Here is a 20,819-nt window from a genome sequence, read left to right as displayed (position 1 = left end):
AAAACCTTAATACTTTATTTTTTTTTTTTACTTTATAGTCTCATTTTTTAATTTCAAGTTTGTTAAGTATTATAATTATACACAACAGAATAAACAAAACCTTTTCAAATTGGAAAATATTAATTTTTCATATTTACTCATCAGTAAATTGCAGACTTATGGTTAGATGTATGTGCTTATATATAAGCATAAGTTATACCCACTATGAACTATGAATTTTTTTTCATATTGAACTACAAAGTAGTTCAATATATTAAAAAAAAGTACATAATTCATCCACTTGAAGAAATGTGAACACAGTGACAGTATTATAGACCTTTTTATTCCAAAAATCTACTTGATGTATCTTAAAATATGTCTAATAATACACATTAGATATAATTTTAAATAAATTTATATATTTTAAAATTCATACATATTTTGATTTCAATAGGGTGTATATTTCTGGATTACCCAGACTTTCATTTTTGTTTACAATTTCCAGTCCCCTCTAGGTCACATGAATGGTATTTATATAAATCAGTAATTTATTAATTTCACTTGAGATTTAATCAAATTTTTTTTTTTTTTATTAAAACTAATCAATCAAGTAATAATTAGTTATTTATTCAGTTGATTAAAATCAACTAATTTTGTAGAACTCTGAATAATGTAGATTAGAAATGGAAAAAAATGAAAGCCCAGCAAAACTAATTTTTCTATATGATAAAAAAATAAAGTGCTTATGTATCTAAGTTTTTTTTGGGATATTTACCTTTATATATAAGTAATTCTTAAACAATTTCTTTACTCAGTTAAGAAACTGGTAATATAATTTTTATTTTACATGAAGCAATGAATAAAATAAAACTTTTTGGTTAAATTCACACGTGGACAGGTGTTACTGTGATAATAAATATTATTTAACAATTGTTTCTAAAATGTTCGATTTTTCTTTACACAAAAAATAAACAAGAATATTTAACAGTGAGTAATAAATAAAGTATTGCACTACTTCTGGAGGCACAAGTCATGTACACTGTAATAATTTAAAATACTAATAATCCGTGCTATCAATTTTACATTCTGCATCCCAATCAGTTGGTCTTACTTCTTCTGTTATAGCAAATAATTTATCCAATGGACAAGGATTCAGACAGTTTGGTATTTGCAACTCATATGGCTCTCTTTCTTTTGTATTATTCTGATAAAACATCTGCAATAGAAAAAAAAATTGAATTATTAGTTCTAATTTAATATAAAGATTCAAAAGTTTTTTTGAATATCAAAACAAATTTGTAAAATAAAATGTTTTTATAACTTCAAATTTTTTTTCACTTATTGATTCAGATATTGATGAGGGAGTGTTTAAAAATAATAATGTTTTGAAGTAAATTATTAAAATTTTTTATTATAAACAGTTAATTTGATTAATTGCAGCATATTTTTATAGCTAATCAATACTTTATCAAATTATAAATCATCTTCATGATAAAAACTGACAAACAACATTTTCACAGAATATTCATGGGTTTTTTTCAATTTTAATATGAATCAATGTAAAAGTCTAGAAATAAAGATAAGCTACTATAAGCAGATGCTATAGTAAGTATCTTATCTTATAGTATACTTAATCAGTGATTTTTGTTTTATCCCACACATCCATCTGAGAAGAGATGGTGTTGGATCACTGTGTCAGGGACAGAATGTTTTATATAATCAAGAATGAAGTAAACTTTATTTGCACCCTTTTTCCCTACACCTTCTTGGTATACATACATAACAGATTTTCCTGTACCTAAATTACGTATGTTAAATATATAAACCCAAAGATAAGATACATTCTACTGGGATCCGCAGCAGGGGTATGAAGTTAAAACAGAGCGAGATAATTGTATCGTTTTTCTTAGTTTCTTCTTTACTTTCATTATAGTAAAAATAATTTTAGTTCAGCGCTTGTGTACCATGTATTCAGCCACAGTGTTTGGTACGTTCATTCGGGACTTAGTTTACTTATCTTAAAATATACTAAAGATGTAATAGTATCATATATAAGCAGATGTTTTAACAATTTGAATTTAAAGCATCATTGAACTGTATGCAATTGAATGTTACAATTTCAAAAAATTTCTAACAGTAAAAAATTGTACGAATGAAAAATCATTAGACATTTTTAATTGATAATGCATTCTATTATGGTGATTAATTTCTTTCTTAACAATTACATGGGAGACTATTAAATTACATTATTAATTAACGGTATACATTATTAGTATTACACTAAATTGTAATACTATTTAGGAAGTAGCAGGAGTAATATCAATAGTATTTTAAATAATATAAAAAATAACAAATTGATCAGAATCAAAACCAGAAAATTAATTTTTTTTTAAAGATTTAATATATATGAATCTGTAATTTAAGAAAGGGCTCAATGACGATTTCTGTACAAAATATATTTTTGCATGAATGTGTTTCTATAGGGTAGATACATATTCTGTAAAGAAATGGTTCGATCCCATCAGTACATATGGAAGATACAATCATTTGAATATTGCATTCATTTCACAAATGACTCGACTCCAGGAGATGAGGCCTTTCTATAATGAATGTACTGACATATGGTGGTGAATTTTGGAAGTTAATTCATAGCAGTTAAACAGTTATGCAGTTATATATAAGAAGTATCAATAACAAGAGCTGGCTCTACCAGAAAATGAATGTAGACTAATTCATGATCATATTTTTGAATTTTCTGTGAAATGCAGACATTATTCATCATGAGAATCATTATTTTGATTAAGTTTGAATGTTATTAAAATGTTCAAAGAAAAGCACCCCACTAGTCAAGCTAAATACAAGTTCTACTTGAAATATTTTGTAATATCTTTGAACTTACTTTCAGGCAGTTCCAAACAGATGTGTTACGTATGAGCAACTTGTGAAAAATGAAATGTGTCATTCACATTGAATGAATGTGCTAAACAATTTGCTGCGGCTAAACTATAGGTTTATGTATTTAACATACATAATCTAGGTAGAGGAAAATTTTGTTAGGTATGTATACCAAGAAGGTGAAGGGGAAAAGGGTGCAAACGAAGTATACTCCATTCTTAATTATATAAAACATTTTGTTTCTGACACAATTATCCAAGTCCTACCTCTTCTCAGATGGATGTGTGGGACAAAACAAAAATCACTGATTAAAATATACCTAACCTTAGCCGAAACCAAATAATTTGAAGAAATTTTCATTTCTTCCCTGTCAGAGGCCATTCATTTAATGCTAGTGACCAAGACTTTGGCCTCATAAAAAGATTTATGCAAAAATGTGACCGATAATGAAATACATTGAGATTATTGTAAACGCTGCAAAATAGAATAGATTTACTCTAAAACTTATGTCCCACCAGGATATTTTAAATGTTAGCCAGTGGTAGCAAAAATTTTAAATAAAACCTTTCTCACTTGAAACACAGACTACAACGGAATGAGAAAATAATACTGGAGCCAACAATGTTCATGGAATTCAGTTATTCCAATCATTCAGGGTAAGCATATCAGAAATTTCATCAGTCACACATTTGAGCTGAAAACACCTGTTAGCCTGGCCTACTGCAGGCTCACAGGCTTGTCATTGGGCAATTTTTGATGGATCATCAAAAAAGTGCCTATCAACGAGAAAAAACTGCAAGATTTGTCAAAACTGCTATTATATTCCAGTTTTTATAAAGATATACTTGCATTGCCTACTATCAACAAAGATACAGAAAAATAAAAAAAATTGAAATTGTTTCAGCCAAATTATTTTTTCTTTAATCTAATGTTTAATTTTGTATCATGTACACTGCGCAGTTAAACGATACTAGGCCTACATAATTTGCTTCACCATTTTTTTTTTTTTCTTTTTGTTTGACTATTCATTTAAGAATGGATTCAATTTCATTATTTTAAATTAGCATAAATACTATAACAATTAATATTAATATTTAAAATGTCCTCCTCTATGAATCATGAGACCTTGCCGTTGGTGAGGGGGCTTGAGTGCTCAGGGATACAGAGTAGCTGGACCGAAGGTGCAACCATATCGGAGAGGTATCTGTTGAGAGCCAGACTAAGGAATGATTCCTGAAAGAGGGCAGCAGCTCTTTCAGTAGTTGTTAGGGGCGTGAGTCACAATGACTTAAACGGCCGTATCAACATCACTCAGTCCTCTGAGTACTGCGCAGCTGAAAGCAATGGAAAACTACAGCTGCTTTTTTTCCAAGAAAATGTGGCTCTCTGCATTTTCACATAGCAACAATGGAGGCGCCTTCCTTGGTAAAATATTCCGGAGGTAAAATAGTCCCCCGTTCGGATCTCCGGGTGGGGACTACTAAGGAAGGGGTCACCAGAAAATTAAAAAATAACATTCTACGAGTCGGAGCGTGGAATGTTAGAAGCTTAAAAAAGGTTGGTAGGCTAGAAAATTTAAAAAGGGAAATGGATAGGGTGAATGTGGATATAGTAGGAATTAGTGAGGTTCGGTGGGAAGAGGAAGGCGACTTTTGGTCAGGTGATTTTAGAGTAATTAACTCAGCGTCAAATAATGGGCAGGCAGGAGTAGGTTTCGTGATGAACAAGAAGATAGGGAGGAGAGTGGAGTATTTCAAAACGCATAGCGATAGAATCATTGTAATAAGGATAAAATCAAAACCTAAACCGACAACGATTGTTAACGTTTATATGCCTACAAGCGCCCATGATGATGATGAGGTAGAGTGTGTATACGAAGAGATTGATGAAGCAATTAAACACGTAAAGGGAGATGAAAATTTAATAATAGTTGGAGATTGGAATGCAAGCATTGGAAAAGGCAAGGAAGGAAATATAGTGGGTGAATACGGGCTGGGCAAAAGGAATGAAAGAGGGGACCGACTTATAGAGTTTTGCACGAAGTATAATTTAGTAATTGCCAACACCCAATTTAAAAATCATAATAGAAGAATATACACTTGGAAAAAGCCAGGCGATACTGGAAGGTATCAGATAGATTATATCATGGTTAAGCAAAGATTTAGAAATCAACTCGTTGACTGCAAAACTTACCCTGGAGCAGACATTGATAGCGACCATAATTTGGTAATAATGAAATGTAGATTGGGGTTTAAAAACCTGAAGAAAAGTTGTCAGATGAATCGGTGGAATTTAGAGAAGCTTGAGGAAGAGGAGGTAAAGAAGATTTTTGAGGAGGACATCGCAAGAGGTCTGAGTAAAAAAGATATGGTAGAAAATGTAGAAGAAGAATGGGAGAATGTTAAAAAGGAAATTCTTAAATCAGCAGAAGCAAACTTAGGCGGAATAAAGAGAACTGGTAGAAAACCTTGGGTTTCAGACGATATATTGCAGCTGATGGATGAACGTAGAAAATATAAGAATGCTAATGATGAAGAAAGTAAAAGGAACTATCGGCAATTAAGAAATGCTATAAATAGGAAATGTAAACTGGCGAAAGAAGAGTGGATTAAAGAAAAGTGTTCAGAAGTGGAAAGAGAAATGAACATTGGTAAAATTGACGGAGCATACAGGAAAGTTAAGGAAAATTTTGGGGTACATAAATTAAAATCTAATAATGTGTTAAACAAAGATGGTACACCAATATATAATACGAAAGGTAAAGTCGATAGATGGGTGGAATATATTGAAGAGTTATACGGAGGAAATGAATTAGAAAATGGTGTTATAGAGGAAGAAGAGGAAGTTGAGGAGGATGAAATGGGAGAAACAATACTGAGATCTGAATTTAAGAGAGCATTAAAAGATTTAAATGGCAGAAAGGCTCCTGGAATAGACTGAATACCTGTAGAATTACTGCGCAGTGCAGGTGAGGAAGCGATTGATAGATTATACAAACTGGTGTGTAATATTTATGAAAATGGGGAATTTCCATCAGACTTCAAAAAAAGTGTTATAGTTATGATACCAAAGAAAGCAGGGGCAGATAAATGTGAAGAATACAGAACAATTAGTTTAACTAGTCATGCATCAAAAATCTTAACTAGAATTTTATACAGAAGAATTGAGAGGAGAGTGGAAGAAGTGTTAGGAGAAGACCAATTTGGTTTCAGGAAAAGTATAGGGACAAGGGAAGCAATTTTAGGCCTCAGATTAATAGTAGAAGGAAGATTAAAGAAAAACAAACCAACATACTTGGCGTTTATAGACCTAGAAAAGGCTTTCGATAACGTAGACTGGAATAAAATGTTCAGCATTTTAAAAAAATTAGGGTTCAAATACAGAGATAGAAGAACAATTGCTAACATGTACAGGAACCAAACAGCAACAATAACAATTGAAGAACATAAGAAAGAAGCCCTAATAAGAAAGGGAGTCCGACAAGGATGTTCCCTATCTCCGTTACTTTTTAATCTTTACATGGAACTAGCAGTTAATGATGTTAAAGAACAATTTAGATTCGGAGTAACAGTACAAGGTGAAAAGATAAAGATGCTACGATTTGCTGATGATATAGTAATTCTAGCCGAGAGTAAAAAGGATTTAGAAGAAACAATGAACGGCATAGATGAAGTCCTACGCAAGAACTATCGCATGAAAATAAACAAGAACAAAACAAAAGTAATGAAATGTAGTAGAAATAACAAAGATGGACCACTGAATGTGAAAATAGGAGGAGAAAAGATTATGGAGGTAGAAGAATTTTGTTATTTGGGAAGTAAAATTACTAAAGATGGACGAAGCAGGAGCGATATAAAATGCCGAATAGCACAAGCTAAACGAGCCTTCAGTAAGAAATATAATTTGTTTACATCAAAAATTAATTTAAATCTCAGGAAAAGATTTTTGAAAGTGTATGTTTGGAGTGTCGCTTTATATGGAAGTGAAACTTGGACAATCGGAGTATCTGAGAAGAAAAGATTAGAAGCTTTTGAAATGTGGTGCTATAGGAGAATGTTAAAAATCAGATGGGTGGATAAAGTGACAAATGAAGAGGTATTGCGGCAAATAGATGAAGAAAGAAGCATTTGGAAGAATATAGTTAAAAGAAGAGACAGACTTATAGGCCACATACTAAGGCATCCTGGAATAGTCGCTTTAATATTGGAAGGACAGGTAGAAGGGAAAAATTGTGTAGGCAGGCCACGTTTGGAGTATGTAAAACAAATTGTTGGGGATGTAGGATGTAGAGGGTATACTGAAATGAAACGACTAGCACTAGATAGGGAATCTTGGAGAGCTGCATCAAACCAGTCAAATGACTGAAGACAAAAAAAAAAAAAAAAAAATTTAAAATGTCCAAACGTTTAAGTTACACTAGAATTTCGTAACTGTGCATTAGATGTACGTATGAATTGCTAATTTCTTTACAAAAAAGTTTTATGTATTGTCTGAAAAATTAGAAAAGTTTCCAACGGATCCTTTCATACATAACTGATTCAAATACCAATTTAGTTGTTGCTAGTACATTATTAAATTGGTACAAGTATGATTTCAAGCTGTCACCTGCATTCATTCACAATAATTATTATTACTATTACTTAAAAATAATGAATATATTGAATATAAGCATGAAACCAATAAATAAATAATGAAATTAACACACTATATCAACCAAATGGATACTTACTTTTACATAATGATCATTACCAAGGTGATGTAATTCCCATATTAGTGATGCACCATAAGCAGGTAATATAAATTCATTAAAACCTAATGTCCTCCACATTACAACCATTGTAATATCATGTCCAGAATATAAAAATAATTTCTTATCTTGTAAGCGACCACGACTTTTATTTTTTAAATAATCCAAAATTTCATTAATAAATGGACCTGGAAACATGTTTTAAAAAAAAATGTACATTAAAAACCTTTTTCTACATATTTAAAAAAGTCCAAATTACTTAAACCTTTATTCTTTCACCATTTTAAATAATTTTATACATATTTTAAGAGTAACAACAAATATCCTTCATCAGACAAAGTTATACATAAAAAAATATGTACTGGTTAAAATTATTTCATTAAAAATAATGAAAATTATAAATGAAACAAAAGAGATAGAAAAGGATTTTAGATTATATATCTAAACAAAGAAAAATAAATAATTCCTGTTTATGTTCTACTGGTAAAAATAGAAAAAAAGTATTTTGAGTTGTTATGGCACACACAAAATGAAGACTGTCTTTTATTTTTATAGATGGATAGCAAGAAATGAATCAGTCGTAAACAACCATTGAAATACTATGGTTTTGGGTTTGGAATCCTGTTACCAAATCTTTTTGATATTCATAACATATAGCAACCACTTCTGTAAAACAAAAACCTGTAAACAAAAATTATCTTCATGTATTCATCATTAAAAAAATGAAAAGACATTTTTAGATTCTGTATGCTTGCACTATATCTTATTCACTTCTATAAGCTACAGATTACACAAGCCTGCAGTGGCTGTTTTTTAGTTTTTGATAATTGACTCTTATCGAGCGCTAAATCTGAAAATAACCTTCATTTTTTCCATAACATCAGGATTTTTCACAAATCACAAATTTCAAAATTTTTAAAAAGATGAAAAATTGCAAAAATGTGATACAATAAAATAGATATAAAACATTTTTTTAATAATAAATTTTTATATATATATAACTTATAACATTATACATATATATATATATAATATATATATATATATATATATATATATATATATATATATAGTTATTATAAGCACTTTCTTGGCTTATACTGTGCATTCTTTTAGCTACACACTTGAGTGTTTAGCTAAAAATTGCACAATACCACCTCAATTATCATATGAAGAAGGTAAATTTATTAAAGTATAACTAAACAAAGAATTTATGTTTTTATCTATTACTGTTGTATAATTCACTAATAAAATTTTTCTTATCCTTCATCACACATTAAAGAAACTAGTTCACTGCTTGTCAAAAACTATACTTTCATCCTTTCTAGCCAGGTCACTCCTAATATATGAAAAGTGAAAAGATAAGGGGATATATAAACCTCTTATCAAAACTCAGTCCTTTTACAGTAGTAATATTTTTATTGATAATAAGCAAACTATTTCAGAGTACTGTGACTAGGGACATTCAGTAATTAACAAGACAAAATGATGTAAAAAAAAACAAAAAAAACAGTGCATTAAACAACAATGAAACTTTTTGAGAGTCAAGTTGGCAACCTTGGGAGCACATTTAACCAGCTGTTTGATCATAATTAATCTAAACATAACCACTTTTGTTGATTTCAGAATGCCAGCTCCGCTTGAAACATGTACGTTGGAAGAGCACTGCTCAGTGATCAATTTTTGCTATCAGGTGTGAAACAGGTGGAAATTTACATACTGTTGGAACAGTATGATGAATAGTGTTTAAACTACAGTAACATATATAAGTGAGTTTAATTTGGGCAGATCAAGTGTGACCGGTCTCCACTGCTAAGGAACACTAGTTTAAGTTTTGACTATCGAGCTGCAAAATCACATAAATGATCTTATTCATGAAGACAGGCGAGTCAAAATTTCCCAAATTGCTAGTTTATGTAATATTAGGTTGGAACCACACATTTATCATTCATGATGTGCTGAATTATTGCAAAATGTGTTTGAGATGGGTTACAAGACAGTTGACTCAAGCCCATATAGACACCCAGATTTGCATTTGTTCAGAGTTCAAAGAATGGTTTGAAGCAGAATGTAATGAACCTGTGATGAAACATGGATACACCACTTGCAAGGCCCAACTTTTAGTGACTATTTAGGACATTGTACTGTGAACAGTGAGTACTATTCTAACATACTCCAACAGAAAGTGAGATCCCTGATAATGTGAAAATGTCAGGGTGCTCTCTCAAAAGATATGATTCTTTTGCAAGACATGTGCCCCACATTGCTCTGGAGTGGAAGGAACACTCAAGAAGTTGGGTTGCGAGATGTTGCTAAATCCTCCTTACAGCCTAGACCTTGCCCTGTCTGATTTTTATTTGTTCGGCCCACTCAGACGTTTTACACAGCAAGAATTTATACAACGACAAAGCAGTCAAAAAAGCGGTACACAAATGGTTCACACAGCAAGGTAAAGATTTCTACGCTGTGGGAATCAGAAAGCTCACAGAACGGTAGGACAAGTGAGTAAATATTGCTGGAGACTATGCTGAAAAGTAGTGCAAATTTCATTTTCATTGAATAAATCATTTTTTTCTCCCTACATAAGCTAATACTCCCTACAATTTGTCTGGTTAATTATTGAACGTCCCTCATATTTGTAATCTAACTTTTTATAATCAGTACCTGGATATAGTACATAAAGAAACATTCTATCTTTAATAATCTGTTTATATAAATAATTTTTTAATCGTTTAACAGGAAAAACAGATGAAATGTTTTTATAAATTTGATGTAAAAATGTCTGTCACAGCATCTAAAGTAATAAATGATCTAAAGTGACCAGGTAATAATATATTACTTAGAAACACATTCAAATGTAAACATAATGTAATTAATAGAAAAATTTTCAAATATGAATCTATTCTCAGTATAAGTATGAAATCTTTTGATTTATTTTTGTATAAATACATATATAAAATGTCCATAAAGTTTTTCCATGATTACAAAAATCTGTTACAAAAAAACTATTACAGTTATAGCTGTGCGTTTTGTGGCAAATGAAAGAAATGTTTATCAAGTTTTTTTTATACTGGTTTGTTGCAAGTAGAAGCAGAGTAAAGGACACTGTAATCAATTTTTTATAAAATTCTGTCAATCCAGGTGAAACCGCATTGTGTATTGTGGTATTATAAGTTGAAATCACCGGTTACTGTGCAGCAAAATTTTAGAAAGGAATATGGACTACCAATGCTTGATAGCAAGAGTATCATTGCATGGTACGCAAAGTTTAAAGAGAGCAGAAGTGTAGTCAACCTTCCGTGAACAAGCCGGCCATCTGTTAGTGAAGAGAAGGTTGAGGTTGTGCAGCAAGCATTTCTACATAGCCCTTCCAAATCTACCCGTTGAGCATCTTGTGTACTAGAGATTCCCTGGTCCAGTGCACAAAATTTTACACAGAAACTGAGGTTGCGTGTGTATAAGGTTCAGATATTGCAACATCTACAGCTATATGACAACCCTCATGCTGCCTTTGCAACCAAGATTTCGCAATGAATTGATAGACAATGAGTACCTGCAGCTTGTGAGTTTTTCAGACAAGGCTATATTCCACACCTCAGGGAAAGTAAACAGGCATATATGCGAATATTGGCCTCACAAAAAACCGTACTTTATCAGAGTAATTAGAGTCCCCTAAAGTGAATGTGCAGTGCAGTTTGATGTCCAACAGATAATATTTACCTGGATATGTTGCAAAATTTTGTTATACCTCAACTAACTGACTTGCAACTTAGAGTGGTTATCCAGAGGATGGAGCACCACCACAATGGGGGATTACTAGTTCAAGATTTCCTGAATGAATCATTTCATGACAGATGGATTCGGCACATAGGTCCCACTCCCTGGCCACCACGATTACCAGACATAATTCCCTTAAACTTTTTCATCTGGGGTTAATAGATAGAGTATATGCAACACCCGTACCTGATCTGAATATATTGAGACTGAGAGAATAACTACTGATGCTATTGCTAGTGTTACCAAAGAAACGTTCACCAACACATGGCGAGAAATTGATTTTCGAATGGACATTCTACTAGCAACAAAAGGCATACATGTTGAAGTTTATTGACTGGTAAAAAAAAACTTGATAATTTTTTCTTTCTTTTGCCACAAACCACAAGCTGTCTGTAATAGTTCTTTTGTAATAAATTTTTGTAATCATGGAAAGACTTTATGGACCCCCATATATTACACATGCATACATAAAAAGTACAGAACAAATATTACGCACAATTAGTGTCTGGAAAATCTACAAAGATATTATGACTAAGACACTCATAAAATTTGTTACAAAAATGTCTGCATGTAACTTAGAAGTTACTACTACATTTACTCTATAATAAAATTCTAAAATTTACATCACCCTTAGCAGAGATGTTTTAAAAGAACATAGTTTTTAATTTTTCATCAATTTTATTTCAATTACATTGATTTAAAAAAATAAAAACAATCTGCACTGCTAATTATTAGTTTCAGACTGAGTGTGTATCAGACTTACATTTTTAAAAAAGTATTTCATTTCAAATTGTTATATAGTATCATACATTCAAAATGAGATTTTTGGTATGGTTATGGATGTATACGGAAACAATACACGCACAAACTATTATATAATACAGAGTAAGTGTGAATTCATGTAATGGTTTCTTAAAAAAAAACAAACTATGAAACGGTTCTGAAAGAGCTGATTTCAATATACCTCCATGTAGTCTCTTCATTACTGTATTCCATGCATAAGTTGACATACTTAGGGCAGCTTTTTCTCTCATTTCTTTTGGATAAACAGTTTCTGTCCATACTGGTAGAATTAGCCCATTTAATTCCTACAAAGAAAAAATTTTCATTAATTAATGAACATAAATAGCATGACAAAATTTCTATTCCTTTCTAAGCTCACAGAAAACATGTTAACTACATTATAGTCTGAATTAAAGTCAGAATAATTGTTAGTAGCAAGAAGTAAGCAAATTTAATGATTGTGTAATTCAAAGAGAATAAATAACATTTATGAATTTAATAAGTAAAGGAGCAATGAAGAAAATATTTTCAAATAAGACAAACACACAAAAATTAAGTGTGGACAGAAGCTAGTTATTTTAGAGAGATTACTTTGAAAATAACATTTTAGCTTATGAAGAACAGTATTTAAAAAAAATAAAACCACTTAATCAATTCTAGAAATTATAGCTGAATATATAATCTATTATATTATGTTATAATAAAGTGCCTCTAACTTGTGAAAGTATACTATCTTTATGTACCTTCAAAGAAAAAGAAGTGACGACACATTTGTCAAAAAACATGTAATGATATTACGCACTTTGTTTGCGCTAAATTCAGACATTTCAATACATGTAGTAAAACATGAGTCGTAGGTACATTAGAATAAAGTTGCATTAATCATTATAAATTATTGCCAAAGGCCTATTTCATACAATAAGAGAGAATGGCATATCTTATTTACCGCATACTTTCTTAATATACTTCAATAACTTTTTAATTAGTTGCTATAAACAATCTATAAAATGATATAAAAAGATCCTGATTATGTTTAACATGATTTATACCAATAATAAGAAAAAGTGCATCACAAATCCAAGAATTACTAATAGTACAAAGTAAATATGCTCATTTACAACAAAAAGCAGATATGCCCTCGTATTATAAAGAAACTGGTGCTATGAGAATGTTTATAAAATTATCAGTAGTGATCGACTAGAAATGTTGATTTCTAATAAATCTTGAAAATCTGTAACCAACTGTCAAATTTCTATAAGATAAAAACTTATGATCTATAACTCCTGATAATTTTATGGTGATTTGATACCAAAATTCTGCAGTATTAAATTCAATAGTTTTTTATTTTTGAATGATATTTTATTTTGTATTATTGGATTTTAGCTCATGGATTAAATAATAACAATTAGCACTACATTTTATATATATAAACAGCAATAAGAAACTACAGTCCACATATTCTGAATTAAATTATGCGTTATTGATAAGATTTATACCAATCAAACAACAAGAATAAAATAAATTTGAAAACATCCAAAGAATAGCAGAAAGTATTGCACCTCAAAAGAATTAAATTAATCTACATTGGGAACTGTGAAAACATACAATGAAATTGAGAGGATTAACATAAATAAGCCGATAAATACAGCATAAAAATTATACAAAATTGATAAAGACAAAACAAAACAGTTACACTACAGTGTCATAGTTAAAAACAATCCAAAGGAAAGAGTTAATATACAAATGTCTTAAGCAGAAGTGGCAAATTACTAAGTCTGATAAAATGTACATAAAAAATACAAAAAAAAAAACAGAATGGACATACACAAAAACAGCTTCTTACATACCATTCACAATGAAAAAAATTCAAAAAATTAATTAGGAGGAACAGAACAGAAAAGGCAAAAGAGTTCATGAAAAATGTTAACAAGGAAACAGAAATAGAAGAAAGAACAATGATTTGCCTTAAAGAAATAAATATGTGGAGTAAGACCATCTCAAAGAAAACATATTAATAAACTGACACATCAACTGGACTGATAAGTGAAAAAATAAATTTCACAAAAGAATATATAATTTTAAAAATATTTTCAAGAAATTAAGCAAACTGTGAATTCATCCACCTTAAAAATAATAAGCAATCAGCAGAATTACAATTAAAATAAAGTAAAGTGCGGGTAAAATATAAAAAAAAAATTATTTTCTGTCAATAAAACATACATCACAATTACTTAAAGATAGTAACAATGGTTCTTTTGATTTATAGATGTTATTAGCTAATAAAAATACCTACATAATGTACATAATTTAATAACTTTAGAACTTACCTCAATAAATAAACATGTATACAGTGTTTCTATTTCACGAATTGAATCTACATTCTGGCCAGCATGCAACGAAACATATTTAAAAAATTGTTTATCTTCAACAGTTTCATTCTGTTTAATCTCTTTTAATATTCTTTTTTTCTCTAATTCATATTTTGGGCAAGGAGCTTTTAGAGAAATTGTCTGTAAAAAAAAAAAATAAATAAATAAATAAACATAACTATACAAAATGTCTCTGTTTGATATCTTTTTTTGAATTAATATTTCTATATATGATACAGATAACTGTTCTATGAAACGATGTTGAACGCTGTCTTAACTGTCCAATTCATAAATAAAACAACAGTATTTAGTACATTCTAAAAATTATACTTTTCTTTTAGATTTGATAACATACAGATTAGTACCATAACTGAACAAATGCTACCACTGGTGAAGCAAATCTGCTTTTATGTATGCATAAAAAAATAATATAATTTAAAGAATATAACCGTGAAAAACATTTATAAATTTTAAAGAGATGAAATGTGTTAAAAAAAAATTACCGAAGATCAACTGCATATGACATAGTTTCTGTTAGATTTTTATGTAGATTTTAATTTACTTTAGTACTTGTTTCAAATAATCAGCATTTTTTATACACAACGTGTTAATTTTTTATTTATAATACTGAATAATAATAATTCATTATACTTTATATATCATTTGATAATTTAAAATGTTATACAATTTTTTTCTTTATCACATTTAAGATTTTTATTATTTTAAGCTGTTATTGATTAAATTATTCATAGCACTACAGTTTATTATATATGCCCACTATGATGCTTTAGACTACATGAACCTCAACTGCATTTAAAACCATATTTTGTTTCTGAATAATATATAAATGTAATAACTGAAATTCAATCCTTTTAAAACCTACAAAAGTAAACTTTTAGTTTAGTTTCTATAATCATTTTACAATTATTTTTAATTACATAGTCATTACACCGACTTCTTTTAGTACTTCAAATAGAAGTAATTTGTACCATAAAAATTTGAAAATAATCACGTAAAAAAAAGAACACAACATATACAAACATAGAAATATAACATAGGAAATATATTTCCTACATAAGTACAGTGAATTCACAGTGAAAATGATTATGACAACAAATCTTTCTAACAAATATCCCAAAATTAATGCAGTATTTAAATTATTCACCATTACTGTAGGGTTGGCAGTATTCTGCAAGACCAGATGTAGAAGTTAGTCGATATGGAACGTTACATGAAAGGAGCAAGTGACAATCATTAAAATTAATTACAAGCACAAAGAATGTTTCACCGAGACTGTGTGCAAATTATTAAAAAGGAAATTCCAACAGCAGCATTCAATGCAGTTCCAACAAATTGGGACCACCATGCAATATGTGAAATAGTTCACTTGTATCAGTAATTTAAATGGGCGACAACAACTCTCGCACAACAACAAAGTGAATTGGTCACAAATATTGACTAATCTCACACTGTGTAACTTTTGTGCTGGGATACATTAAGTCAAAAATTTAAATTCCTGGATTGAAAGCAGAAATTTGAAAATTTACTGACATCACTGAAACACCATGTGAAAAAATGATCCAGAATTTTGTTAAAAGAATTTAAGTGTCAAATGTGGCGTAGAAGACATTTGTTTTTCATTTAATGGCAATATTTATACTTTTAAGTAATGTCAAATAATAATTGAATAAATCTGTTTTTTTCTTTAATTCCCACACTTATTTTGGGGCACCTTTATAAGTAAATATAATTTTTTTAAGTACAAAAGTACTTAGAGGTTATATACACTTTTGTTTAAAAAAAATATTTTAATTAGAAAATGATTTTAATTCAAAATAATTATTTTTATGTTTTATAAATTGCAAGTAATAAACAAATATATACTAAGTGATTCCAAATAACATGGCAATCTCTTGGGAGATGATTCTATAGCCAAAAATAAGAGCAAAGTTCATATAAATATAGGTCAGAAAACAGTTAGCGAGTTTCGGCTCATGAAACATTCAGTCCAGCCTTCTGCTCCCTCTAAAAAATTAAACCGTACAAGTCGAGGGATAAATTTGTATGACCTATACAAAGACTATGTTTATATGACCTTTTTCTTATTGTTAGCTATAGAATCACCTTCCAAGAGATTGCTGTGCAATTTGGAACTACCTGTATATGTAGATTTTTATATACAGTGTATCCTGAAGTTCTCCCAGAACTTTCAATACCTATTCTACTCGTGAAAATAATGGAAAAAGTACATATAAATATATGTACTAAAATACTTCGCTTGTGGGTTATAGCAAGTGAAAAATTTCACTTGGATTTCAACTACCCCAGTGAAATGAAGCTGTACTGAAACTGAAAAATTTGGGACATTAATTCAGGGACAGAATTAGTGATTTCCTATGGTTCTTGACCTAAAATGTCGAATAAAGTAGGTCACAGAACCGAATCTGCAGTAATTTTGAGAAAACTGGCATGAAAACTAATAAATTGGGGCAAAAACCCTGTGTTTTATGGTTGACGTACAATAACTTTGTTAAATGGGTAATAAACACATACAACTTTTAAACAAAACTTGTAAATAATTTAATTCTGAACAAAGTTGAGAGAAAAAAAAAGGTTAGAAAATCTGAATTTTATTTAGAAACAGTACACTAGACCAAAGTGCACTATACATACCAGTTTACAATAAATCATCAAAAATGAGCCTCCATTTTCAACACATTTCTTGGCACGCTTCTGTGCTGCTTTTGTTGATTTTCTTTTGTTCTTCAGGGCTGCTCTCAAGTTGCTCAGTCGCATCCACAATGTGGGCAATTAATTCCTCACAAGGATGAATTTTTGTTTGGCTACAATAGTTTTCATCCATCCCCATCTGCAAACATCTTGCCTGTTAGAGCAGGCAATCTTCGTGGCCAGGAATGTGGACCTTCACAATCGATCCACTTCTCAGGGAATGATTTAAGTAATGGAAATGGCACAAGAGAAGCAGGTAGGTGAGCCAATCATGTTGGATGTATACTTTGTGTCTCAGGAATAGAGGAACATCTTCCAGCATCTGCAGCAATTCTTCTTGAATAAAGCACAAGTAGACCTCAGCATTTAAGCAGCCAGGTAATATAAACTCTCCAACCTACTGATTGTGAAGAAGGCCACATCACCATACATGCATCAATGTTGAAAATTGCCTTCCACCATTTCTTGAGGATTTACTTCTGCTCACTGCATAAGCTGTTGATGCCATCTCGAGTAAAATTTGTCTCATCAGTAAAGAAAACATACTTGTACAGCTGTCAATTTGTATTCCATCAGTTGCAGAACTCCAAGTGAAGTCGACAGTCTCCTGGGTATACATGTTGAACAGGCTGTTTATAAGGATTAAATTTGTTTTGTTTGAGTGTCCTCCAAACCAAAAAAATGTGAAACCTGATCCACTTAGAAAGATGTTGTGTACTGATGCCTGGACTGCACTGAACTGCATCAATAACATTGTTGTTAGACAGATCATTCATAGCTGGTACGAATACTAAGTAATGAACGTGATTCCTGAAGATTGTGAAAATTCGCGCTAATTGATTTGGGATCTGGAATCCTGCGCTTCAGAAAATGTATTTCATATACTACTGCAGTATTACCACAACACACATCCAAAATGAATTCCATATCAGCATATACCTCTATTGTAAATAAGTACGGCATTACTTCAATCGCACACCAATCATGTTCAAACTAAAATTCACAGAATATCTTCGCTAATGACAACAGAGTTCACAGTACCCGATATACACTTATTCCTTACAGAATGATTTAAATACTAATACAGTATTGTGCATTGTTGATCAGCTGTTTTATTTTATTGACAACTTTGAAATAATTTTTCAAATAATTTATTGTATTTCTGTCGTTAATAAAAAAATTATCAAAGTAATTTTTATTTTACAATTTAGTTTTTTTTTTAATTTTTTAACAGCAATTTTCAACAATAGATTTTGTTTTAATAAATTTTTTACATCTCCAAATAAGAATTTTGTTTTTGTTTGCATTAATTAAGTACTTTTCGGACAATAGTAGTAATGTACTAATTCTAAATAAAATTATAATTTTTCTGTTTTCTTTGCTTTATTCAACTTATCTTACATCTTTTTGTTCAGAATTAATTTCTCTAGAAGTATTGTTTAAAAGTTATGTGTTTATTACCCGTTTAAAATAAGTTATTGTATGACAAACATAAAAAACCGGGTTATTACACCAATTTATTGATTTTCACGCCAGATTTCTCTACACTTACTGCAGATACAGTTCTGGGACCTACTTTATTCAATTTTTCAAGTCAGAAACCACAAGAAATTGATAATTTTGTCCCTTAATTAATGCCCTAAAAATTTCAGTACAACCTCATTTCAACACAGTAGCTGAAATCCGAGCGAAATCATTCACTAGCTGTAAGTCGCAAACAAAGCATTTTACGACATACATTTATGTTTACTTTATCCATTATTTTCACAAGTAGAATAGGTTACGAAAGTCACGGGATAACTTTGTGATACACTCTTTATAACAATTTCAAGAAATATGTATGAATTTTCATTAAATATTTAACTTATTTTAACTTTCATGTAGGTTGCTACCTTTGTCTTTAATATAACTAGGATTTGAGAGTATTATGTTTTTATATGTGTGATCAGTTTTTAAAAAACCTTTCCTCTTTTTTTTTAGTTTATTATTTTGTACTTTAATTTTTATAAAGTCTTTTTTTTTATAAAGTAGAAAGTTTCCAGTAGTTATTTTAAGAAATTACATTAAAAGGTAACTAGCAATGTTTTTTTTTACACGATTGCATTAATATAAATTTGAATCTGTGATTTGTGCACTACGTCTTGTTCAAATTTAACATTATCAAAATATTCAGCAAATTCACCCTTACAACAACATTTTCCTCTTCCGGCTGTAATAATATTTATACATATCTGTAAAGTTACTCAATACAATAAATGATCATTAAAAAAATTATATGTGCATTCATCAAAATCAAATTTATTAACCCTGCACTGAACGCTCATTACCTCATTACTCTGTAACATAACAGGGCGTGTTGTGGTGTTGAAACCGCATGTCATTTCTTTCCAATTTCCAAAAGATTTTAGAAATGCAGCTTGCAACTGCACGATTAAGAAGCGAGGCAAGTTACTAAATAACATTTCATCATTATAGGAACTCATTTTTATTAAAAACATAACTCAAATTATACATTTTTACCTTAGGCATCTCAAAATACAAAAATAGACATACTGACAAAAAATAAACTTAGAAAAAAATTGAATTCTTTACAAGTTTTGTTACTAAATCTCCTGCATTTATTAGTCATTTAACAAAGTTATTGTACGACAAACCTAAAAAAAAAGCTTGTTTTTTGACAACTAATTTTATATTTTACAATGAGTATCTTAAAAACTATTGGAGTAAAAGTTATGAGACCTATTTTATCCTATTTTCCAGCTCAAATAATTACATAAGAAACCACCAGTTTTACTCCTTAATTATGGTACCAAGAATTACAGTACAGCTTCTTTTTATCAGAAGAGCTGAAATTCAGGCGAAATCTTTCACTAGCTGTAACTCGAAAAAAAGTGTTTCCAGTCCTACGTTTATACAAACTTTTTTCATTATTTTCACCAATGGAATATGTCTTGAAAGTTTCTCCGTTTCTTTGTGAGACACCCTGTGTAATGATCTTTTTTAAATCTTTTAATGAATATTCAAACCTTATTGTCTAAAAATAATCATTAAGTTGTCATATTTAATTCAAAGTACAAAAGATCAAGTTTATATTAATAGTTCAATTGTAAAATATCAGTTTTAGTTTTAGATAAAATATTAAAATACACAATAAATGAAATAAAAATAGTCAAATACAACAATCGTATCAATAAAATGGTTTAAAATTGATAAGTAATCAAATTAGATTTTTATTTTATATTAATAGCAAGAGGTCATGGCCCTTAATAAGATAGCAGATTATATCCCCCCTTACACACTAATGGTTCAATAATATTTGAAATTTCACATGCAGTAGGCACCTAGAAATTAAAGTATGTCAATGAAGAATAAAATATTGACAGCCAAAATTACATTTAATAAGCTGGTACTTACAAACTGTATTAGATAAGTTACTGTATTAGATATTAATGAGATAATGAGTATATTTCTCTAATGAGAAATGATTATGAACATAATCCAGCTTGTAAATTTTTTCTTTTTTGATTGACTTCATGTTC

General features: G+C 29.9%; 1 protein-coding gene across 3 annotated transcripts in view; it reads right to left on the bottom strand.

Moving 5' to 3' along the window:
- The window catches only part of LOC142327866 (prostatic acid phosphatase-like), a 54,232-nt gene that overhangs the window by 9,023 nt on the left and 24,390 nt on the right, over positions 1-20,819 (bottom strand). For all 3 annotated transcript variants that reach the window (XM_075371223.1, XM_075371221.1, XM_075371222.1), the window contains exons 4-7: positions 14,509-14,691; positions 12,363-12,486; positions 7,604-7,809; positions 755-1,195 (exon numbers count right to left, since the gene is read on the bottom strand). In XM_075371223.1, coding sequence (XP_075227338.1) covers positions 1,037-1,195; positions 7,604-7,809; positions 12,363-12,486; positions 14,509-14,691 — 672 coding nt within the window. In that variant the 3' untranslated portion in view covers positions 755-1,036. The remainder of the gene's footprint in view (positions 1-754; positions 1,196-7,603; positions 7,810-12,362; positions 12,487-14,508; positions 14,692-20,819) is intronic.

This window comes from Lycorma delicatula, chromosome 7 (genome assembly GCF_047948215.1).
Source record: "Lycorma delicatula isolate Av1 chromosome 7, ASM4794821v1, whole genome shotgun sequence".
In the NCBI taxonomy this organism is placed as follows: Eukaryota; Metazoa; Arthropoda; class Insecta; order Hemiptera; family Fulgoridae; genus Lycorma; species Lycorma delicatula.
The sequence above is the reverse complement of the archived record's forward strand: the minus strand, read 5'-3'. Positions and strand labels throughout refer to the sequence as shown.